Source organism: Mustela lutreola, chromosome 3 (genome assembly GCF_030435805.1).
Source record: "Mustela lutreola isolate mMusLut2 chromosome 3, mMusLut2.pri, whole genome shotgun sequence".
Lineage (NCBI taxonomy): Eukaryota > Metazoa > Chordata > Mammalia > Carnivora > Mustelidae > Mustela > Mustela lutreola.
The window spans coordinates 1,501,576-1,525,379 of NC_081292.1; the positions used below are offsets into that span (position 1 = coordinate 1,501,576).

Genomic DNA, 23,804 nt, shown 5'->3' on the forward strand with positions numbered 1-23,804 from the left:
GGTGGTGACTTCGTGTGGGAGCCCCATCTTTCCCTGCGGGGGCCCACAACTCATGGTGTTTCCTGTGACAGACATGGAGGGCTAGGGACCCCTTCTGGCGTCCCCTTCTAGCTCCCAGCGTCCACATCCATGAGGCTTTCCTTTCCTCTTTTTCACAAGCTAAACACGTTCCTTAACTGAAATCCACAGGAAGGAAAAGAGGTGGGAAATGCAGCCGGAGGCCCAAGTGCGTGGCCAGTGGAGGCCACAGTGTAGAGAAGTAGGGAGAAGGCCAAAGAGGTCAAGGGAAGAGGGCGCGCAGGCAACATTCAAAGTGAGAACCGTGGGGGATGTGCCAAGGGGGCTGAGGGCAGGGCAAGGAGACGGGAGGTATGGATGGTTCCTCGGCACAACGCTTCCGTTGTATGGGGCGAAGAGACTTGCAGAGGGTAGCAGTGAAGGACACAGAACGAGCGGATGGCACTCAATACCCCTGAGCTGGGCACTACAAAATGGTCAAGAAGGTCAAGTTCTTACTCTGCGCATCTTAAAACCAGGGAAAGCGAGACAAACGGAAAACATGGCGTGATCTGACAACAGAACGTGAAGAATCATCATTCTACATCAGTTATCGCACGTATGCCACCAGAATGAATCTGGGAGGAAAAGGCGCCGAGATGGGCAACCAGACACCGCCGCACGGCACTCCAGGAGCCACTGTCTCCGATGCAGTTTCCTGAGACGCCGAGAGTCGCAGGACGGAAATCTACGTCGCAGGCGACGGTGGCCACAGGAAAAGGCTGCCTCCGTGCTGCTGGGGGGGAGGTGCACCCATGTCTTCCGTGGACCAGGGCAGGGCCCCGGGCTGGTGAGCCAGCATGGGTCCCTCTTGCTACCCGCTCAGTAGTCTGCCCAGAGGGATGGGGGCACCGGGGCAGGCGTGGGTGGTGATGAGCACACCTCACCAGCCCTCGGGCTGTCAGCGTCTTCTCCAGCGACCGACCACCCGGAATACAGACGCAGCTGGCGACGTCAGAACACTGCCAGGGAGAGCCGCGCCGGAGAAGCACCCAGCGCAGAAAGCGTCAGGTCGGTCCAGCTGCCTGGCTTGGACAGAGTGACGTCCACTCCGGATGGCAAGATTCACTGACGGCCCTCGCATGGCCTCGTGCTGTCCCATCTCACACTGGTGAGCAGCTGGGTGGCAGAGGGACAGAGAGAGGAAGAGGTGTGTGTGCGCGTGCACGAACGCACACACATACCCCCCCCCCCACACACACACCCTCTCCCACTGCGGCCACCGGCCTCCCGGAGACCCAAGTTCAAAGCAGTGAGCTCTGCAGTTCTCAGAGTTGATCCCAGCAGGGAAGCAGGAAGCACAATGGTCCAGAGGTTGGAGACACCCATGTTCTGTGGAAAAGCACCCGAGGGCCCCAAAGAACCTAGCGGGGAGGAGGCACAGGGCGCTGGACGGCCACTGCTGTCTGCCCGTCGGGGCTGTGGGTCCGTTCGAGAAACACTGCCTGAGTCCTCCCCACGTCACCTCTGCCACCCACGCGGCCAGACCCAGGTGCTGGTCCGGCACGGAAGGACAAGCTGAAAGGCCAGCACACTGCACTTGGAGCCCCTCGTGTTCCCGGAGCACCGCAGGAGGCGCTCAGAGAGCCCAGGCTCGACGCAGGAGCTGCGGACCACTGTGGGGGCCACTCTCTGCCTGGCGTTCGGATTGACGGTCTGCCACCGGCCAGCGATCAGCCTGGGAGGAGGGGAGCTCGGGATGGCTAGAGCCTGTTTGTCTGCTCCTTGGTCTGTCAGTCTGTCTGGTAGGAGGGGCTCCCATCCAGAGCTTCAGGACATTTGAGCAGGTGCCTGCCCTCTGCTGGTCTGCAGCCTGCCGCGGGGGCAAAGCTCCTGTCCCGGGGACCCAGGAGCAGCGTGGGGCCTGACTGGGTCCTGCCCGGCCAGAGCAGGCTCCCCGCACTGGTGCCCACGGACCACTGACATTGTCCTACAGGCCTCGAGGTCTGTTGCTTTCTCGCGGGGGCCCTCTTCGGAGTGGAAGGAAGGACCCAGCCCAGCCCTAGAAGAAGAGCGGGCAGTTCCCCCACCTCCGATCCCGGCGCACCACCTCCCTGTTTCCCCCAACCTAAGGCCCGTCGTGGGGTCTCCGTCTCCCCCAGACCTCATGGGGGACCTGACCTTAAACAGCCATACGTAGTGCACTTCAGCGTCTAGCTTCTGGCCGGGCTCAAACCTGATGCCGAGCGTGTGGTGCCGCGGTGAGCAGCTGAGACGCGTTCCTCCTCACCCGGGGCTGTCTGGCCCCCTGGCCCTGCGCTCGCTGCGGGCCCTTCTCCCTGCACGCCCTGGGCAGCGCCGCCCCCGCCGGGGAAGCCAGCTACCGGCTTGGAAGGCAAAGAGGCGCTTCTCTTGCTCCGGGTCCCGTGGTGATGCCTGCTGAGCACGGGAGGGAGGGAGGGGCAGAAGGGGGAAGGGAGGGAGGCCGCCCCGGCCCGGCCCGTCCATCGCCTCCCCTTCAGTGGTGCGCACGCGCGGCCGTGACAGCCCTTTCCCCCCGACCGGACATCGGGGGGCACTTGTTCCCCGTTTCTCCCCGGTTCTCCTAGAGTACCAGCGCACACTTAATGCCATGTTGGGAATATAGTATCATGGCGTGGAGGCCGAGAACATTAAGGCCATCCCCCGTCAGGCTTAGCTCTCGCATAAGTACGGCCACCACAGCCCCGGCGGCCGGCTCAGACCCTGTGTCCAAGGGCTGAACTTTCCCCTACTTCGCTTTCGTAAGCCCCACGCTGCTTTGGTTGCAGGAATCCCCACCCTGCTCTAGTAGCAGGAACCCATAAACACCCCTGCCTTTACCAAGCTCGCATCCGAGTCCCTGCTCCGCTGGGTCGGGTATACTTGGGCCCAAGCTTAAGCTTGACAAATAAACCCTCGCGTGATTGCATCGGTGCTTGGCTCCTTGGTGGTCTCTCGGAGGGGAAAACTCGGGCACAACAATGGAAATAGAGGGGCGAAGACTCCCGGGTACCAGGGCATGTTCTGTGCGGAGCTCCCTGCTTCCAGAAGAGGGGCCCCCGTGTTCCCCATGACCTGTGCCGTGGGCATGGCGAGGCAGCTGATGGGGCCAGGCCGGGCTTGGGTTTGCTGCCCGCAGCCCAGGGGAGGGCGTCAGAGAAGCCCCTTGGGGGCGGGCTCCGTCCCTGCCGTTGGGGCCAGGAAGGACTAGATATAAAGTGTGGACAGCTGGGACCCAAGCCCCAGGGAGGGCGGAGCGGCTGACCCTGCCGGACTTGCTCCCAGCAGCCCACGTGCCAACCTCAGCTCTTTTGCAGAGGCGGGCCCGGGGCTCAGGGTGCCCGTCAGCAGACGGTTCTTTTTCCGGACACTGGGCCTTGGGGCGCCCGCCTCATTCAGGGACACCTTGCACTGGCCTTGCCCTGGCCCGCCTCCGACTGTGTTCTTCTCCCTCCCCCGCTGGTGCGCTGTCAGCAGGCACGGGCAGCGCCAGGGCTGGGGATCTCCCTATCAGGCCGCTTGGGCCTGGGCCCCCCAGCTCTGCCTCAGAGCAGCCACCCTGCCCCGCCCCCCAGGGCCTGCCCGGCCTGTGGGTCCATGGGGGGCGGGGGGGGCAGCAGCCCAGCAGCGGCGCTGGCAGCCCTCCTGGGTGCGCACCAAGGAGGAGGCTTCACAGGAAGAGTTTTCCGGAACCTGCTCCCGGGCACAGGGCTGGGGCGCCGGCCCGCACCGGGACTTCGGGGCAAGTGCAGGACCGTCCGCCACCGGCACGTCCCTGCTGGAGCCGGCTGCACCGTTCCTCTCGGCAGGAGAGGCTGGCTCCAGGCCACCTGCCTCCCCAGGTCCTCACGGCAGGCTGTGTGGGGACACGGAAAGCAGACCCCTTGCGGTAGCCCTGTCAGGCCTGAGAACGGGCAGCAGAGGTCCGGAGGGGCCGGGAGGCAGAGGGCCCACGGGCAGGCACGGGCAACAGGAGTGTCCGGCGTGGCGTGGGCCGATGTGCCTCCAGCCTGCCTCTCTGCCCGAGGACCGCTTGGGCCCCCTCCGGGGCTGAGGCACCGCACACATCTCAGCTTGCTGAAGGGGCCTGCCTGGCCGTCCTGACTCCTCGGCCGCCGCACCTGAAGACCTTCCCCTAAGCCCCCAACCCACGGAAGGGGCAGGAGCAGGGAACGGATTCAGCAGGAGGGCGACCCTGGGAGGTAGCAGGAGCGAGGGGCTTCTGTCCCCTTGTGTGGGCATGGGAACAATGGCGGCCATGGGAAGGCTGCCAGGATTCGGGGGGATAGGTGCCCTGGGACCCCGACCCGCGGGCCCAGCCTGCAGAGGGTGGACAGCCCACGCCCGCAGCACCCCCAGCACAGACTCCACGCTGCCCCCGGCCTGCGCTCAGAGTCTGCGTCCATCCGGGAGAGCCCGCTTCCGAAGGAGGAGAAAGGAGGGCGTGGCCCCGAGCACAGGCCCAGGCGGGGTCGGCCAAGCTGGGGCCAAGGCGAGCGAGCCTCTCCCGGGGCCTCCGCCACATCACTGCCATCCCCAGGTGTGTCTCTGGGTTCCTCTGACTGACCCCCAGCACTGAAAGGCCTCACTGGCGGGGACTCGGGGACTCTTGCCAGCTCACGGCTCCTGGTTTGAGTCCCGGTGCCCTGCACCTAGCCGAAGGCCTGGGGAGGAGCAGACAGAAAGGCCCTGCGTTAATGGGATGGAGGCCCTCGCTCGCCCCAGCTCCTGTCCCAGGCGGCTCTCCTCTCTCTCTATTCTCCACGGGAAGGACGGAAGGGCCCCTATCCCGCCGCCGACCGGCCGAGCCCACCGAGCCCCCAGGCCAGACCCTGCACAGGCTCTCAACAGCCACCCGCCCGCAGGTCTTGCGTCAGTGGGAGACAAGGCACCCATCCATCTCTTTCCTCTGCCTACAGCCGGAGGCCTCCAGCCCTGACCCCTGCCTTGGGTTTCCTGGCCTGGTCCAGGGACAGCTTCTCCCGTGACGTGGTCAGGTCGGCCGCTCCAGGCCTCCCGGCGAGATAAAAGGGTTGCGCTGCCCAGGGTCAGAGGGAGCTTCAGAATGGCACTGGGGGCAAAGGCACGCCGGTGGCTGGCCGGGCGCCGGCTGTCCCTGAGCTGTGCACGCACACTGGGCACCAGCGCCGCTCAGGCCCCCAAGGCGGTGCTGCCCTTCGAAGCCATCCCCCAGTGCCCCGGCAACAAGTGGCTGAGGCTGCTGCAGATCTGGAAGGAGCAGGGCTCCGAGAACCTCCACCTGGAGATGCACCGGACCTTCCAGGAGCTGGGGCCCATCTTCAGGTAAAGCCCTTCCTGCCCGCCTGGCCGAGAGAGCACCCTCACCGGCTGTCCCTCCGGACGACTGAGTCCCGGCTGGGTGCCTCGCACCAGCGCTGCCCCGTCCCCGCCGGGCGCCCGTGGCCTGGGCTCTGTCTGCGCCCTCACGAAGGCAGGGTGGGAGCCGAGGGGTGGCTGTTCTGGGCCTTTGACCGTGGAGGCGGCGGCTCTCGGTGAGGACAGAGCAGTCCCACTGGCCGCTGAGAGGGCGGAGTGCAGACAGCAGAGCCCCAGAGGCTTCCTGCCTTAGACAGCGGGAGGGAGCGCCTGCTCTGGAAGGGAGAGGCCCCCCGGAGACAGGCCGGCTTGGTGCTGCGGAACGAGGCCCAGGGGAGGGCAGGCCCCTCTGGCAGGGCTCTGAGCTTTGCCCCGCAGGTATGACGTGGGAGGGACACACATGGTGTACGTGATGCTGCCCGAGGATGTGGAGAGCCTGCAGCGGGCCGAGAGCCCTCAGCCCTGGCGGCCGCTCCTGGATCCCTGGCTGGCCTACCGACAGCATCGTGGGCACAAATGTGGCGTGTTCTTGCTGTGAGAGCCAGGAGGGGTGGCGGTGGCGTGGAGGGCGGGGGACGGGGCGGGGGAGGGGGGGCACGGGTGGCGCGCACCCCAGTGCGGGGTCCAGCCAGGTCCAGAAGCCCACAAGCGCCCCTGGCCAGGGAGATCCTGAGAGCAGGTGGGCCCTGTGTGTCGCAGGGGCGGGAAGGGGCTGTGGGACCACAGCCCAGAGACGAGGAAGGATGACCACTGGCACTAGGGAGCACCCACTCTGCGCCCGCCTCTGCGCGTTGTCCCGGCAGGGTGGGCTTCTCCCTTCCTATAGGTTGGGACGCCCAGGCCTGGGGTGGGGGGGGTTCACCGGCCAGGCGTCCATGTCAGCCTGAGGGCCCCCCGGACAGCAGCCCTCTGCACGAGGTCCCCTGTGGGACTTCCAGGTGAGCGCAGGTAGCTCAGGATGGGGAGGCTGGGGTGGGGAGAGGGCAGGCAGTAGGAAAGGCGCCCTTGTTCAGAAGCGAAACTCTAAGCGGGTGCCCCTGCGAGCGTGAGCCTGTGCGTGTGCCCGTGTGTGTGTGGCTTCCTGGCTGGAGCTGTCCGCAGCCTCGGAGTAGGTGTGCGCTGTGAGTGCTGCATACGTGCGCGTGTGTCTCCGTGTGCGCATGGGTTGAGCGCTCCAGCTGTGCTGTGGCAGCGGTGCGTGTGGGGATTGTGGGCGTGCTCACGCGCGTCGTCCTGGTCAGCGAGCGCGTGTGCAGGCGTCCCGCTGTGGTATGCGCATCTCTCCGGGCATACGTGTGTTCGCTGGTGTGCAAGTGTGCACGTGTGTGCACGCGACTGTTCTGAAGACCTGCCGGCGGCCAGCCGAAGCCAGGAAGGTGTTTCTGCTTGAGTGTGGCTGAGGATGCAGGGGCCTCCCCGCCGTGCGCTGAGGGCATGGGCCTGTCTTTGGAGCAGCCAATGCCCTGGGCCCTGGTGCCCTCGGAGAAAACTGATCTAACCAGGTCCTCATCAGCCTGTGGGGGAGAAGCTTCTCTCCTCCCCCTCCCCCTTCCCCCTCCCCCCCCCTCCGCCCTCCAGCTCCTACTCCCCTTCCCTTCTGCTGCTGCTGTGGCCTCTTCTCCTCCTCCTCCTCCCCCTCCTCCCCCTCTTCCTCCTCAGCCTCTCCCTCCGCTCCCCCTCTTCTTAGCCTGTCTCTCCTTCTCTTCCTCCCCTCCCTCTCCTGTTCCGCTCCTGTTCTCCTCTTGCTGCTACTTCCGGCTCACGGACCTGTACTCCCAGGAACTGGCGCACTAGGACCCGGGGTCCAGTGGAAAACTCAACACTTCCGTGTGCTGCTCAGCGCTCACCCCGACGCGCGCACTCTGGATCCCCGTCCCCCACCCCCGAAATCCCCCCGCTCCTGCAACCACAGTTTGTTGTCTGGATTTAAGACTCCGTCCGCGTTTGGTTTGATCTCTCTGTGTCTTTGTTCATTTGCTTTGTTCAATTCCATACATGAGCGAAACCTTATACTAATCTGTCTTACCCTGACTGACATTTCTCTCTTAGCCTAATACCCTCTGCGTCCATCCATGGGCTCGCAAATGGCCAAGATCCCATTCCTTTTAGGGACCGAGTAGTACCCCATCATGTGGACGAGTATCTCTCTGTATCCCTCTCTGGGCCATCGTACCCGTGCTGCAGGAAACACAGGGGCAGGTATCTCGTCGCATTTGTGGTTTCATCATCTTTGGGTAAATGACCAGTAGTGGAACTCGCTTTAGCTTTTTGAGGGACCTCCACACTTTTCTCCAGAGTGGCCGCACCCGTCTGCATTCCCACCAACGGTACACAAGGGCTCCCCTTTCTCCACATCCTCACCAACGCCCGTTGTTTCTTGTGATTCTGATTTTAGCCGACCGCTGGGAGGTGATGTGTCCTTAGAGCTGACGCGGACCTCCGTGATGAAGGGTGCTGCTGAGCGCCCGTTCACGTGTCTGTTGGCCATCGCCAGGTCTTCCGTGGAAGAAGGTCTCTTCCGGTCTTCGGCCATTTTTTTTTTTTTTTTTTTTTTTTTTTTTAAGATTTTATTTATTTATTTGTAAGAGAGAGAGAGTGAGAGTGAGCACAGGCAGACAGAGTGGGAGGCAGAGTCAGAGGGAGAAGCAGGCTCCCTGCGGAGCAAGTAGCCCGATGTGGGACTCGATCCCAGGATGCTGGGATCATGACCTGAGCCAAAGGCAGCTGCTTAACCAACTGAGCCACCCAGGCGTCCCTCTTCGGCCATTTTTAATGGGATCGTTTGTTTGCTCGGTGTGCTGCTGCTTGGGTTCTTTGTATGCTTTAGATATTAAGGTTACCATACGTACCACTGGCAAGTATCTTCCGCCAATCAGGAGCTTCCCCCTTTTCCTTCTGTTGATGGTTTCTTCGCTGGGCAAAACCTTTCCAAATTGTGGCAAGGTGCGGATAGCTTAATTTTGCTTTTCTTTCCCTTGTCTCCGGAGACACATCTAGAAAAATGTTTCTGTGGCCCGTGGCAGAGTCATTACTGCCTGCCTTGTCTTCTAGGAGTTTTGTGGTTTCAGGTCTCACCCATGGGTCTCTCATCCATTTCAAGTTTATTTTTCTGTGTGGCGTAAGGCAGTGGTCCGGCTTCATTCTTCTGCATGGGGCTGTCCAGCTTTCCCAGCACCATTGTTGAAGAGACGGTCGTTCCCCATCGGGTGTCCTTGCCTCCTTCGTCATAGGTCGGCCATACAGTGGACCGTCCAATCATGGGTTTGCTTCTGGGCTTTCTATGCTCCTTCATCGATGGGTGTGCCTGCTTCTGTGCCAGCACCACACAGAACTGATCGCTAGCGCTTTGTCATCTGGGTGGAAATCTGGGGTTCTGGGGTTCCGGCTTCCATCTTCTTTCTCAAGGTTGCCTTGGCTAGTCAAGGTCTATTAGGGTCCCCTCCAAATTTTAGCATTCGTTGTTCTAGTCCGTGAAAAATGTCGCTCTTGTGATAAGGATTGCAGCGAACCTGTAGATTGCTTTGGGCAGCACGGACATTTTAACACCACTGGTGCTTCCTTACCATGAGCCTGGGATGGCTTTCCATTTCCTTCTGTTTCTTTCATCTGTGTCGTAGACTTTCTGACTACGGGGCTCGTACCTCCTTGGTTAAGCGTATTCCTAGATGTTTTGTTATTTTGGGTGCGACCGTACATGGGACTGTTTTCTTCATATCATTTACTGCTACTTCATCATGAGTGTACAGAAATCCAGCAGGTTTCTGTGTATTGATTCTGTGTCCTGCGACCTGATTGAATTCAGTTGTCAGTTCTTTTTGTTTTGTGTTGGTTTCACTGCTGGACACTTTAGAGCTTTCCCTCTATACAGTCTCATGCCATCTACAGGCGGGAAGAACATTTTATTACTGCTTCTTTACCCACTCGAGGTGTAGCCACAGCGATCAGACAAGAAAAAGAAACAAAAGTCATGCAGCTGGGAAAGGAAGAAGTACAATTCTGGGCTCTGTTCTGAGCACGTGACAGGACCCGTGGTTTGGCTCCTGCCCTGGAGGACCAGGAGACGGGCCGGGACGGACTAGGTGTGACTGGCACAGGGGTAGCACTCTCAGCAACGGGGAGGGTGGGAGGTGAAGCCCCGGGCCTCTGCCTCTGGGGCCTGGTGTGAGCAGGGTGGCAAAGGCGGACAGGAAGTCGCCCCTCCCTCCTTCCTCCCGGGACAGGGACGGCCCAGACGGGTGCTGACGGGCCAGCAGGGGACCTGTAGGTGTGCACGAGTGAACGCCAGGAACCCACTCGTGGCGTGGCCATGCAGAAGTTCTGGGTCAGCCCCTCTTTAGACGGGAGCACGCTGGGCACAGCACGCAAGGCCTCCCTCAGAGAAAGGGCTGCGGCTGAGGCCGACAGGCAGGCATCTGCCCCTCAGGCCCAGCAGGCAGCTCCCTGTCCGCGCCCCCCCCCCCCCACACCCCATCCGGAGAAGATGTGTCCGGGGCTGGCCCCGAGCTGCTGACTCCGGCTTCCCTGAAGCTCCTCCCTCTGCTCTCCAGAAACGGGCCCGAATGGCGCGTGAACCGGCTGAAGCTCAACCCGGACGTGCTGTCGCCGCAGGCGGTGCAGAAGTACATCCCCATGGTGGACAGGGTGGCAAGGGATTTCTCAAAGGCCCTGAAGTCAAGAGTGCTGCAGAATGCCCGGGGCAGTCTGACGCTGGACATCCGGCCGAGCATCCTCAACTACACCGTAGAAGGTAGGGAGGTGCCGGGCTCTGTGGGGCAGGGGCAGCCAGGAACTGGACTGGGACCGTGTGGGTGTGCTGCAGGAGGCCCCCATGAGGCCATCGGCTGCCCGAGGCTCAGCAGCCATACCCTCTCCTCAGCCAGCAATTTAGCCCTTTTTGGAGAGCGGCTGGGCCTCCTCGGCCCTAGCCCGAGTCCTGCCAGCCTGCAGTTCATCCGGGCTCTGGAGGCCATGTTGAAGTCCACCGCGCAGCTCATGTTCATGCCCAGGGACCTGTCACGCTGGACGAGTGCCAGGGTGTGGAAGGAGCACTTCGAGTCCTGGGACTACATCTTCCAGTACGGTGAGGCCCAGAGACGGGGCAGTGCCGAGTAGCAAGGACACCAGGGCCCCCAGTAGCCACTCACCGAAATCGGGGTGGGGGGCGCTGAAGCCACTTCACTGGGCTCATGGCGTCCTCGGGGCCCAAGAGACTTGGCAGGGAGGCTGGGCTGGGCCGGTCCTGAGCATCTGGCACAGGAACAGTGAGTCTTGGGGGGTGGGGGGTGCTGCCAGGTGGCGGCATGAGGACAGGTGCTGCCCAGCACCAGGCCCAGGCCCCTGTTCCCCCTTCCGCACAGCCAACAATGCCATCCAGAAAATCTACCAGGAGTTGGCCCTCGGCGGCCCACAGCACTACAGCGGCATCGTGGGGGAGCTGCTGATGCACGCGGACATGACCCTGGAGGCAGTCAGGGCCAACTCCATCGAACTCACCGCCGGGAGCGTGGACACGGTCAGGCCGGCAGCCAGCCCTGCCCTAGCACTCGGAGCCTCCTGACTACAGGCAGAGACCCCCATGGCGCGTGGCTCCCACAGGCCCTGTTTGGAGCGGATGGAGGGCTCTGATCTGAGGGGGCTGGTGGGGAGAGCACTCCGGAGCTGATCTTCCCAGGGAAGGGTTTGCAGATGCTCTGGAGGGAAGTGTGCTCCAGGCCCAGTGCAGAATGGGTGAGGCCCAGGAACATGCAGCAGCGCAGACCCCGGCCGACGTCTGGGCCCTGGGAAGGAGGGGGGCTGAGGGGCCGCTGCACAAGGAGGGGTGCGCACAAGCAGGGATGCCCACACAAGGAGCCCCTGCCGGGGCCACAGTCCGTTGGGCTGTCGTTACAGAGGCTTCGGAGGTGATGGGCTGAAGACACAGAGGGCAGCGGAGGCTCCAGCTTGTGGAAGAGAGAGCAGCTGGCAGCCCAGCCCCGGGGCCGGGGTGCTGTAGGGAGGTGCAGGCAGGTCCCAGGGTGTGGAGTGCAGTGAGCCTCCTGCCCTACAGCCAACCCTCATCTGCCAGCATCCCTGAGGTCCTGCTCTGGGCCAGGCCCGCAGGCTTCGTAGCAGAGGCACAGAGCACTGGCTAGAGAAAGCCCATGAGCAGAGGCTGCAGTTCGGCCACTTAGGGTCCAGGGTGGCCCGTTCCTGTTGGGACCCCGGGGTCTGGGCTGACCTGCCTATGGGAGCCCAGGGGACATGACGCAGTGGGTGCCAAGGGGTCTGGGGATGAAGGGCTACACCCCCGCACCCCCCGTACCTATACACTTGAGTAGATGGACCCCCGAGGAGGGGAGAAGCAGGCCCTGGGGCAATGGGAGGAGGCGGCCTGGGTCTTCACCAAACATGGGGACACCTTCCCTGAGGCATTCAGTGGAAGCAGATGAGGCGAGTGTTAGATCTTGAGGTCTCAGATCCCCAGGGTCGGTGCTTCCCTGGGCACGCACATCCACCCCCGGGGGAAGGGCGTCTTCCTGGGGGAGAGCCCCTGGGGTCGGAGGTGCGTGGCCTGTGCCAAGGTCTGAGCCCCGCACCGTGGCTCCCGCAGACGGCCTACCCCTTGCTGATGACTCTCTTCGAGCTGGCGCGGAACCCTGACGTGCAGCAGGCCCTACGCCAGGAGAGCCTGGTGGCCGAGGCCGGGATCACTGAGAATCCCCAGAGGGCAACCACAGAGCTGCCCCTGCTGCGGGCGGCCCTCAAGGAGACCTTGAGGTGGGTGTGGCAGACCCTGGCCGCCCCGGTGCCCCGGCTCCAGTGTCTGGAGAGCCGTGCTCAGCGGACCTGCAGACAGATCCTGGGGCTGACGAGCAACTTTGCCCCAGTTGTGTGCCCTGTAGCTCCTCTTCTTCTCCCTGAGGGATAGGGGTGCTTCCCTCCCTGGGATCCCGCTTCGGCGCCCTGGGCGCTTCCTCGGCCGGACCGCTCAGGCCGGGAGAGCTTTGCCTGGGCTCCGGAGGTGCAGGGAGCCCGCCCCTCATGGTCTGGGCTTCCCGGTGCCCGAAGCCACCTGTGGGCGTGGCGGGGAGCTCCCCTCGCCCGTGCCTCCTGGATAGGAAGGCCGCAGAACGCAAGCGAGGGTCCGGGTGAAGCTGAGGTCCCCGTTGGATGCCCCTGTGCACAGGCTGTACCCCGTGGGCATCTCACTGGACCGGCAGGTGGGCTCGGACGTGGTGCTGCAGAACTACCACATCCCGGCAGGGGTGAGTGGGGCCCCACAGCCCCTGCAGCAGACGCCAGGCCCGGCTGACCTTTGCCCGCAGCGAGGCGCTGACGCTGCCCCTCCCCACCTCTCTACAGACCGTGGTCAAGGTGCTGCTCTACTCCCTGGGTCGAAACCCCTCTGTGTTCCCGAGGCCGGAGCGCTATCATCCCAGGCGCTGGCTGGACAGCAGGAGCTCCGGCACCAGGTCCCCCAGCCTGGCCTTCGGCTTCGGCCTGCGCCAGTGCCTGGGGCGGCGCCTGGCAGAGACAGAGATGCTGCTGCTGCTGCACCACGTGAGCAGGCCGGGGCTGCCCTGGCCGCAATGACATGCCACTGCCCGGGCCCGGCCCAGGGTGGGGGTGGGGGGAAGTGGGTGGGGTGGGGGCTGGGCGTGCTGGGCGGCCTGGCTGGGAACCACTGGCTTCCCCGGCACGGCACGCAGCCCACGGCACGCAGCCCACGGAGCAGGGCCCAGGAAGGAGGAGGAGGGGGAGGCTGGGCCAGACCCCAGGCTGAGCAGTTGTGCAGGTGGAAGCCGCGCCTCTGTCCTAGGTGCTGAACCACTTCCTGGTGGAGACCCTCACGCAGGAGGATATAAAGATGACGTACCAGTTCATCCTGATCCCCTCCACCCTCCCGCTCCTCACCTTCCGGGCCATCAACTAGTCACGTCACCATGCTGTGGGGACAGCCGCGCCACCAGCCCCTCCCTGCCTGACCCCAGGCCACCCCGTTATCTCCCAAGAGCGCTGCTCCCTGCCCCGCGACACTGTGCGGCCAGGCCAGCACCTTGCTCGAAGGGTCGGGGATGACTCTGGGTTGCACGTCCTGGCTGCGTGCTCAGTCCCGCCAGTGCCCTGTCCACCAAGGAGCACCATCGGAGGGCCTTAGAGCCCCTGTCGCCCCACACTAGCTCCAGGGTCTTCGGACCCGCCCCGCGCCCGCCTCCCTGTCTAGTCTCTCGGGGAACCCTCAGCCTCTGTACTCAACTCTGTCCCCATGAAGAGCTGACAGCTGGGGCTCCCTCAGTCTTGCCCGTTGCCACTTCAAACTCCTTGTCTGCACTGCTCTCGTCCGGCCCAGAGCTTCGAGCTGGGCTCTCAGTCCCCCTACCTGTTGCGCTCAGGCTGCTTGGGCCCTCCCGGCACTGCCAGGCTCTGGTTGTGGCTGAAGCACCCAGCCGGGGAACCAAATACGCGGGTCGGGTGTCGTGTGTCCTGGAAGGATGGCCTCCAAGGAGCTGCCGGGGACATCTGGGCCAATGATCCTCCTCTGACAGCTGGGTGGAGGTGGACTCCTCTGGCTGGCCGCAGGGTGACCGACCTCAGAGGAGTCTCTAGAAGAAGGCTTGGGGCCATAACAGCCAGGCACAGGCACATGCTCCCTTTAATGAAGCCCTCTGTGTGCGGTGCCGGCTGCCCTCTTGCAGTGACCCTCAGGACAGGGGACCGGCCCTGACCTGGGAGGAAGAGGCTCTGAACAGCTGAGAGTCGGCTGGGGTCTCCTAGCTGGCAGGAGCGAGCAGTGCGTCCCACGCGGCCTGGGGCCAGGTGACACCCGCAAGTCGAAAGGCACCGGGAGGCCAAGCGGGGGGTGGGGTCGCTGTGCTCGCCCTCCATCCCCACCCCACCCCCACCTCACCCGGGGAGAACCAGGCAAGGCAGTGAGGAGGAGGGGCTGCCCTCCACCCTGGTCTGGCCCGCCCTGCCTGCACTGAGGGGCCCCTCGGGCATCTGGTCCTGCCCAGACTCCCTGGAGGAGGGAGGCGATGTGCACCCTTCTGGCTCCACTGGCCGCGGAGAAGGGCCGCAGCGGGGGCGTGGGCTTCTCCCGCTCCCGCCAGGCACGGCTCAAGGGGCCGTGGAGCCGTGGAGAAGAGAGCGGCTCCCGGACCCTGCGGGCACAGGCACACGCGGGCCTGGCCCTTCCATCGCGCCTGGCCCTTCACCCCTCTGAGCCTCGAGTGCTTCCCGTGGGCATTCTGCTGGAGAATTCCCACCCCCCAGGCCCCGGGGAGGACACAGCAAGGTTGGGTCTGCAAGGGGCCCAGCTCTCTGCTGCAGCAGGCGCTCAGTCAGCAGCTCCGGCTTCTCCCGCCGCTCCAAAGTCGCTTCCTTGTTTGCGGCCCTGCTCTGTGGGATCGCGGGAGGGAGGCGGGCCTGGAACGGAAGAGGCTCGGCCGGAGGGATGCTCTGTTGCGGGCAGCACACGTGTTCACCTCATGGTCACTGCAGCCCTCCAGGGGAGCGAGGAGCTCATGCGTGCGGGCCAGGCCGGGAAGCCGAGGCTCAGAGGGTCCCTCCTGCTGCACAGCCTCGCAGCTCCCCCGGGCAGAGGCGCCCTGCGACCCCCGCCTGTCAGGCCCTCCCTGCACCCCTTCCCGCCAGCGGAGGACCTTGGGTTGGCAGTGACCGCACACATCTTGGAATGACCTCCCAGTAACGGGTCTCGGGGTCAAGGTCATCTCTCGTTTTGCGTGGCTCCCGATGTCTCACTGTGCGATCGCTCGTGGCAGTCCCTTCCCGTGAGTCCCGCTTGGGATTCCCTGAGTCCTTGGGCGGTGGATGTCCCTGGGCTCTTTCTGAAAATGGTCCAGGCGATCTGGAGAGACCCAGCTTGATGATCCTCACTCCTATCTCGTCAGGACTTCCCATGCACAGGCTGCCTAGACCTTCACATCGTGGATGTCCCCAAGTGGGACACCTGTTCCTTGGCCAGAGGGGGCCTGGGCTGAGTCCGCACTGCCCATAGGCGTTTCTCTGGCTTCTTCCAGTCACCCAAGCATGGTCCCCTGCCCAGGGCCACGTCCTGTGTTCATCCCTCAGCGTGAGGGTTCCCCGAGGACGTGAGTGACAAGAACCCTAAGCCAGCATGAGGGCGTTTCTCCTGGTTGTCGGGCGGGAACAGGTGTCCCTCCCGCCTTGTGGACATCAGCTTCCTTCTCTTGTCGCGATACTGCCAGACAGACCATTGCCGCCCTACGTCTTCAGTGTCGCCGCGGTCTTTCAAAGTCCTGTCCTGGGGTGCCGGGGTGGCTCCGAAGGTTAGGTGTCTGCCTTCAGCTCGGGTCCCAAAGCCAGGGTCCTGGGATCAAGCCCTGCATCGGGTTTCCTGCTCAGTGGGGAGTCTGCCTCTCCCTCTCTTGCTTCCCCTCTTGTGCTATCACGCTCGCTCTCTCTCTGACAAAGAAATAAAATCATAACGGAAAAAGGAGGACATGTGATCTGATGAGCACTAGGTATTACACACAACTAGCTATCCTTGAACGCTACAATCCTTGAACACTACAATACAAATGATGTGGGGCGCCTGGGTGGCTCCGTGGGTTGGGCGTCTGCAGTCAGCTCTGGTCATGATCCTCAGGTTCCGGGATCGAGCCCCACGTCAGGCTCCCTGCTCAGTGGGGAGCTGCTCCCCCTCTGCCTCTCAGCCCCTCACGTTCTCTCTCAGTCTTTGTCTCCCTCTCAACTAGATAAATTTCTAAAAAAAATAAAAATAAAAAACAAGTGCTATAGTTTATGTTAGCTAATTGAATTTAAATCTTTTTAAAAAGCATTTGCTGGCTTGTGTGTCTGTCCACTGGAAGGAGGCCAACAGGAAACCTGAAACGGAAACGAGGTTCGTACACAAGCGTTTGCAACAACCATGTTCACCATGTACGAACCGGCAGGTCACTCCGCTGGTGTCGAGTCCCCACGGGCTCACGCATTCTTGCAAATACCTTCCTCTACTGCACACCCTCACGAACCACATGGCACCATGTAGATTTTACTGTAGTTTAAGCAGAACATTCATAGTGAACACAAGAATCTAAAAGCCCCTGGAGATCAGCGGCAGATCAGGGTCCCTGGGTGGCTCCTCAGTTGAGTGTCCAACTCCTGACCTCGGCCCAGGGCAGGATCCGGCGTCTCGGGCATCCTCTCCACATTCAGCGGGGAGTCTGCGCCTGCTCTCCCTCTGCCTCTGCTCTAGCTCCTGCTCTCTCTCGGTGTCTCAAATAAATAAACAAAATCTTCTTAAAAAAAAGTCCTGCCCTTCTGTGGGGTTCCAATCGCAGCTTTGATCCTACCTGGGTCCTACGCCTTCATCCTTTCCCCCTTAGAAGCGGACCCACCCGGCCCCGGGGCTGCTGGGCTGGCCCGGCCTCTCCCGTACCTGACATTGCCCTCATTTCCGTACTGGAAAGATGGCCGGTCCTTCCTGCCAGCGCAGGCAGGCGCTTTCTTTTTCACATGTTTGAGAGTCTACCCGCTGGAAGAGGAAACACTGAAGCTTGATTGCCTCATGACTGGCGGTGAGGGCTCCTGACCTGAGCTCCCAGGAGGAGAGGGAGGAGGGTTGGTGCCGAGGCTGTCGTGCTGCCTTGCAGGGCACAGAGCTGACAACTGTGGCACAGTCGCCGCTGCTGACAGGACGTCTCACTCTGTTTGCAAACACTGTCGCGCCCTCGTGCAGAAATATTTGCCGGTCTCACAGGAGAGGTCTTAGAGTGACTGGCTGTTTGTTGAAGCAGGCTGTCCCTTTGGGTTGCCAAATGTTCTGGAATTAGGCGGTGGGGATGGCTGCACAGTATGGTGAATATGGTAAAAAACACTGAATTACACTCTTTGAAATGATGACTTTCCTGTTATGTGAAGTTTAGCTAATTTCAAATCCAGTTTAGAGAAGGAGAGGTCGACGCCAAAGAAGGTGGAGCTCTAGTGCTCCCTTCACGTCTCTCTCCTGACACAGACCCCGAGCACAATGAGGATGACAGCACCGCCCAGAAGTCTCCCTGCCGGTTCAAGGCGCTCAGCAGCTGGCTCTGGCCCCTTAGCCCTCTGACGTCAGCATCTGAGGAGACCTTCTCTCGCTGGCGTGACGACAGGGGCCATTGTGACGGAGGATGGCGCTTCATGCAGGTCTTGGCTCACTGACCCGCGAGAAGGCACCGGCACAGTCTCTAACGTCAGGCACTGTGGGCCGTGTGCTGCTTTATGGCCAAGCGCCCTCCTGCAACCACCGTCCCGCTCTGAGAGGGAAGCTTGGGGTCTCGGGGGGCCTCAGCTCCCTGTGGTCTGGGCACAGCTGGGCCGGCGCTGCCAGCTGAGACGTGCGCTGTCCCCTCTAACCGTTCCGCTTTTCACTCAAACGCTCGATCCCCGTGTGCCGGAGTGGCAGAGGCTTTGGTCTACTCGTGAGCTGATGACTGAAGAGGAACAAACGGATCGAACGCTAAAACCACAAAGAAACCTCCAGGGCACCAGAGTCCAAACAATGATGCTCTTTATTTCTCTCTCCAAGTAGGCTGCAAAGGGGTAACCCGCCACCTGGGAGCCATGTGGGTCAGGGCGCCTGGCTCACGAGGGAGGGATGGAACGTGAACTTGCTCTGAGGAATGGGGGGGGCAGACCCTCTAGGAGGGCTTCTCACGTCAGTGTGTTGCTGACTAGGATGGAGGCAGCACCCAGGAAAAATGCCGACTCCGCCAAGCGCCCGGTCCCTGACAGAGTCTCCTCAATTGTACTCTCCAGGGAGATATCCTTCTCCAGAGAACTAGGTCCTCCATCGTTGCAATTAATCTTGTTACAACACCGAACAAAATAGAAACTATTAGTCCTCAAGACTCTTGGGGCTTCAAGAGGTACTTCGGATGGATACACGAACGTGCAGTTGCTCGTACAGTTCTTGTAAACAAGGAGTTCCCGTTCATGCACACCTAGAGATACAGACATGAAAATCATTGATTTCAGGCTTTCTGCTTGCGAGTATCGACACACACCTCACCAGTCTAACTAGTGCTGCGCCCACATTCTACATCCGCAAAAGCTTCTCCATTGCCTAGAATTCTTCGCTGGTAGAGAATGTCAAGTGAGGCCTCGAGAGGTTCTGTTCCTCCTTGAACAGGTTCTCCTGGAAACGTTTTTCTGTCCGCACTGCCACCTCACCTCTGCCTCGGGCTCTCCCCGATAGTCGCTGGGCACCTTGGCATGCAGCCGCACGTGTGACATGCCCGGCTCGGTACGTGCACTAAGACTCCCAGGGCTCTAGAAATACGGTGGCTTGTGTCCCGCAGGATCACATAGCCCCTGGCGTGGAGCACCCCAAAACCGTGACCCTCACCTGATTTTCTGCAGTTGGAGCGGCCCCTCGGCCAGATGTTCCCAGCTCTTGGCCCAACACAGGAACTGGCGATGCGCGCGTAGTGCCAACCTGCTCCCCAGCACAGACTGGACGCTCTGTCCCAACGAGGGTCCCACAGTGACTGTGATCACCTCAGTGGCGGGCACACCCAACAGCCTCGGCCAGCCAGTGCCGCTGGAGCGAGGCTCCCTCTGAGGCCTCCTTCGCGAGTCCTTGAGTTCGAGTCCTCGGCTCTCGCTCATGAGCCTGCCCCCGGGGACCCGTGTTGACCCACGACTTGTTTCCCTGGGACTTGCCGCAGTTGATGTGCCGTTCATGGCTCCGGGGTTACAGAGAAGGAACGAACAGCCGGCTCCAGGAACTTGCTTTTCTTTCTTTGCCACGTAAAGGACTCTTGAAAGTTCCGTACCGTCCTGTGGAGCGCAGAATCCTAAGTCGGCCGCCGAGGGGGTTTCCAGGAAGGGTTGGTAACAATATCGGCAGCGTCAAAGTCCAGAAACAGAACTGGATGAAAACCCTCATTCCTGCTTTTCTTCCTCCATCAGGCATGACGAGCAGCCAGCGCCCAAGACAGCAAGTGTCTCGGTGTGTAAGCCATATGTTAACTTCGTCCGTCCTTGAACTTCGTTGTTGTCGTTGGACGTTGTGATTACGTACTCCCGCTGTGTCCTTTCGGTGTCTGGCTTCTCCTGCCTGCTTCGTGTTTGGGACACCCACCCCCGCCGCGGCCCCTGTTGTATCCCGCCTGCTCGGTAGCTCTATGCTTCCCCGCTGACTGTGCCACGGCACGTGCGTGATGGGCGTCAGGGCTGTTCCTGGCTCTTGTCTATCCCCAAGGAGCATGGCAAGGAATGTTCTGGGCCTCATCCAGAGGCGAGCGCGCAGAGTTCTTTAGAGCTGATAACGCCGCGTCCTCAGGGTGCGGACGCGTGGCTGCGGCAGATGCTGCCGAACACGCTGCCGGGCCTGCCGTACCTATGCACGCTCCACAGGGTGGTGGACGCTTCGACGACTCGCCACCCCTGACTGGGCGTTTGTGAATGCGGAGCCGTTGCCTTGGGGGTACCGCATCAAGGCTCAGACTGGCGTTTCCACCAAAAACGATGATGCTGAGCTTCGTTGTGGAGACTTCCTGCCCATGTGGGTATCATCTTCTGGTAACATCCTTCAAGCCGCTTTGCTCGAATTTCTATGCAGCGATCTGCTTGTTCAACTGCTGATCTGTAGGACGAAGGTCATTGTATACACCGCGTACAGCCCCTCCGCAGAGCGCCTTTCACTGCTCTCTCTTCATCTCTGGCATCATTTTCACTGTCTCCTCAGTGTCTTCTCAGGGGCAGAAGTGGTGAGTTTTTATGTAAGCGCACCTGCCACTTTGGCCACATGTGACCAGCACGATATTGTTCGCTTTTCTCAAGTTCACAATTATCCAAGGATACAAAGATATTCTTCTACGTTTCCCTTCAGCTGACGTCTTAAAATTTATCTTCTTTAAATGCAATTCAGGGAACGTCTACGGTATTCCGAGTGTCAGACGCAGAACCGCACGAGTCATCAGGTGCGAACCACAGCCAGTTCTCATCCAGCCGGCGGTCTCCTTACTGCCCATCGTCCAGTCACCCCGTCCCCATCCCTCACCTCCAGGAACCCTCAGCTTATCTCCTGCAGTTAAGAGACTCGTGTGGTTTCTCTCCCTCTCTGCTTTCAGCTTCTTGTGTTTTTCTTCCCTTCCCCTACATTCATCTGTTTTGTTTCTTAAACTCCACATGCCGGTAAAATCATGTGACATTTGTCTCTCTGAGTGACTCATTTCTCTGAGCATAAGACACTCTAGTTGTAACCATGTCGTTGCAAATGGCAAGATTCGTTCTTTTCACGGCTGAGTAATACTCCATTATGTGTGTACACACACACACACACACACACACACACGCCATCTCTATGCATTCTCTGGGCACTTTCCGTATTTCGGGGACTGTGGACACTGCTGCTCTAAACATTGGGGTGCATGTGCCCCTTCGGATCACTGTTCTTTGGATAAATGCCCAGGACCCCCTTGCTCTCTTCGTATTTACAAGGAGATCCAGAAGACACCCGAAGCTGCTGCTTTGGTGTAAAGTACATACGGTGACTAAGGTCCCATCTCCCACCAGCTGTGAGCGCAGACAAGCCTCCTTCCCTAAACCTGCGGGGCCAAAGTCGTCAGAAAGCATGAAACCAGACACACCTGAGATCTCCTTCCCCCTCTAAAGGTCTATTCTTCAACCTTGACACCAACATCAGACTGTCTGAATCGACAAAAAGGTATAAATCATCTTGCGAGTTCAGAGCGCCATCCTCCAGTTTCTCTCCTCTCCCGCAAGATTGCCTCGGGCCCTCCAGCCCTTCCTAACCCCGGCACATCCCAGTATCTGGTTCAGCTTGCATGTGGGTGCACAGACACACACACACACAGACCTACTGAGAGTCTGACTGGAACAGGACGTTCTTAGATTAATTTGGGGAAAACAGCCACGTTACGTCCACCGGGCTTCACCATCTAACCACGTAGATTTTTAATTGCTTTTCCGCTAAACGTTTTCCCTTTGACAACGGCATATTCAAAGCACTCGCAGGAAATACAGCAAGCTCCCGTGTAGCGTCGCTCAGTCACTTGCAAAGGAACATTTGGCGAGGGCACAGCGGGCTGTCACAGCCAGGGCACTGGCTTTCAGAACGGTCAGGACAGACAACAGTTGCATCACCGCGCTCCGCCCTCAGACGGATGCACTGACGTCTTTGCCACCCAGATGCCAGCCACGGACCCTCGTCCACACGCGCTCAGAACTAACCTGGGGTCCGCTTCTCGCAGTTGGTCATTTCGAGCACGGCCTCAACCGGGACCACGGACGGTCACCTCTGGGGTTCACCCTCCCTCGTTCCGCAGAAGCCCCAGACATTCGCTCAGGCTGGCGGATCGGTACCTGCTCCTCTTTACTGGCAGGAGCACCCGCAGGGCGGCCGTCCCATGGCTTCCGTACCCTTTAAGCAGTGCAGAACAGCCGGGATGCTCCGGCCGGGCGTGTCGCACATTCATCTGCTGTGAACAGCCGCACCGTTTTACTTGGTTACTCTGGGGAAACCCTCAGAAGTGCCATTCCGGGCACGCAGAGTAGCTGCATGTTCAGTTTGTAAGAAACCGGACCCCGTCTCGGCTGCCCCAACTTCACTGTCGCTGGCGGTGTGTGAGAATCTGGTTTCTTTACTGTCCCGGCCAGCATTCGGGGCGGTCACTCTCTTCTACTTCGGCCACTCGGATTCAGGACGCCTAACTGTGTGTGTCAGTGTTCATTTTGGCAGTGGCGCAAGATGCTGAACATCTGTTCATGGGTTTCTCTGCATCGGTGAAATATCTCTTCGTGTCTTTGGCCTCGTTCTAGCGGGAGGGCTGCATTGTTTGCTGTTGAACGGCGAGAGCTCTGTCTGTGCTGGGGACCGCGGTCTTCTGTGGGGAGTGCGGGCTGCACGCTGGTGCTCCCGTGCGTAGCCTCTCCACCCTCCGAACAGGGCCTTCCGCACAGAAGCGCTTCTCATCGCTGGGCGTCCCCCACCGCCAGTCCCCCTCTGTGGGCCCCGCTCTGGCGGCCAGGCCCGGTCCTCTTTGCTTAGCCTCCTCGGCGCTCTCTCCTCCTGAAAGTCCCAGACTGCACCTTTTACACTTAGCCCACGGTCCTTCGGAGGGAATTTTTGAATCCCAGTTGAGGTTTAGGTGAAGATGAATTTTTGCCCGATGCTCTTGAAGAGGCGGTCTTTCCCCACCGATGGCGCCGGCACGGTTGCCCAGAACCCCCGGGGCATGTGTGTGGAGTGTTTCTGGGGTGACAAGTGGTCACTGGCCGCCGGTGCTTCACATTGCTCAGCTTAGGGGCCTGGAGAGTGGGGCGCCTTTCTCAGGGCCCGAGAGCCTCTGAGTGAGAGGCGAGAGCATGCTGGGAGGGCCCGACTGCCTGACCTTTCTGCCTGAGCCCACGCTTTGTCTTGGCATCTGCGGGAGGTAGGTGTTGCCCTGACATGGCCACGGCATGTCCGCTTCCTCCAGGAGCTGGAGCCCTAGAGAAGCAGCCACCCCCGAGCCCGCGAGACAGCTCAGGACATGTGCACACTGCAGCCCGCCCCGGCAGATTATGGGCCTCTCCACGATGGTGGCACTGCCCTTCGCTGGGCTGAGCCTAGTGCTTGGGATGTGCTCCCGGGATGGGTCAGGGCGGGCCAAGGCCGATTCAGGGTGCAGAGAAATAACCTATTGGACCTGCTCCCTGTAACGGACTCAATCACAAGGCGTAGGAAGGACGAACAGATACTTACGAACAGAGATTGTCAGGCAGTACTTGACGTCGTTTTCACAGACCCTTAGAGTCGGACAGTGGAAGGTGTTGAATACCGAGCACTCGTGGCATTTCATGTTGGCAGGCCCTGACAGAAGACACAGCGGCATCAGGCCCGCGTGTCTCTGCCCCGTTACCAGCCGGCTGCGCCCTCCCCTGGCAGCTGACCCTCCCCCTGCCTTGAAGGCCCCTTTGCTGTTGGCAGCACGAGCTTCTGCACAGAAGCCGGGGCCTGTTCCTGCTCCCAGAGGGCAAGGGGGAGACCCTGCCCTCTGCAGATAAGCCTCAACTGCCCGAGGAAGCTTGAGAGTCATAAACGGCCGGTGCCCTCCCAGAGGCTGCTGGACCAGCCACCCCTGCCTGCTCACATGAGGAAGTTCCACCCCGTGTCCGCCATCTGCACTGATGACAAAGGTCTCTGCTGGCTAAGATGACAGAAATTCCCCCTCGAACTCCTTCTCTGATGAGGATATCACAGTAAATGCTTATCCCATTCCTGAGGGACTCAACATACTCACAATGCTCACTTGAAGCCATGACCAATGGCCAGCCGCCGGCTAGCAGCAAGGCGCAGAGAAGCATCATCTCCTGCAGAGGCTCGAACCTACAGGCAAGGAGACGCAGGGCACGCGTGTCAGCAAGCTCCATGTGCACACGCGTGTCAGCAAGCTCCGTGTGCACAGAGCGCCGCCCCCCGGCTGCATGTGTGCAGGAGC

At 61.0% G+C, this 23,804-nt stretch overlaps 2 protein-coding genes across 3 annotated transcripts; one reads left to right on the forward strand and one right to left on the reverse strand.

Moving 5' to 3' along the window:
• The first annotated feature begins 5,083 nt into the window (after positions 1-5,083).
• LOC131827767 (cytochrome P450 11B1, mitochondrial-like) lies at positions 5,084-13,319 on the forward strand. 2 transcript variants are annotated; one of them, XM_059168771.1, is made up of 9 exons: positions 5,084-5,322; positions 5,734-5,889; positions 9,903-10,102; positions 10,232-10,435; positions 10,713-10,867; positions 11,945-12,111; positions 12,521-12,599; positions 12,697-12,894; positions 13,154-13,319. In XM_059168771.1, the coding sequence occupies exons 1-9, from the start codon at positions 5,084-5,086 to the stop codon at positions 13,265-13,267; spliced, it is 1,512 nt and encodes a 503-aa protein (XP_059024754.1). In that variant the 3' UTR covers positions 13,268-13,319. The 2 variants fall into 2 exon arrangements, with proteins under 2 accessions (XP_059024754.1, XP_059024755.1); XM_059168772.1 differs by lacking the exon at positions 12,697-12,894.
• A 4,529-nt stretch (positions 13,320-17,848) lies between these two features.
• Positions 17,849-23,213, reverse strand: LOC131827791 (glycosyl-phosphatidylinositol-anchored molecule-like protein). The gene is made up of 2 exons (XM_059168819.1): positions 23,069-23,213; positions 17,849-18,299 (listed from the first exon to the last, which is right to left on the reverse strand). Exons 1-2 carry the CDS (start codon positions 23,196-23,198, stop codon positions 18,010-18,012), a joined length of 420 nt encoding a protein of 139 aa, XP_059024802.1. The 5' UTR covers positions 23,199-23,213; the 3' UTR covers positions 17,849-18,009.
• Positions 23,214-23,804: the final 591 nt, after the last annotated feature.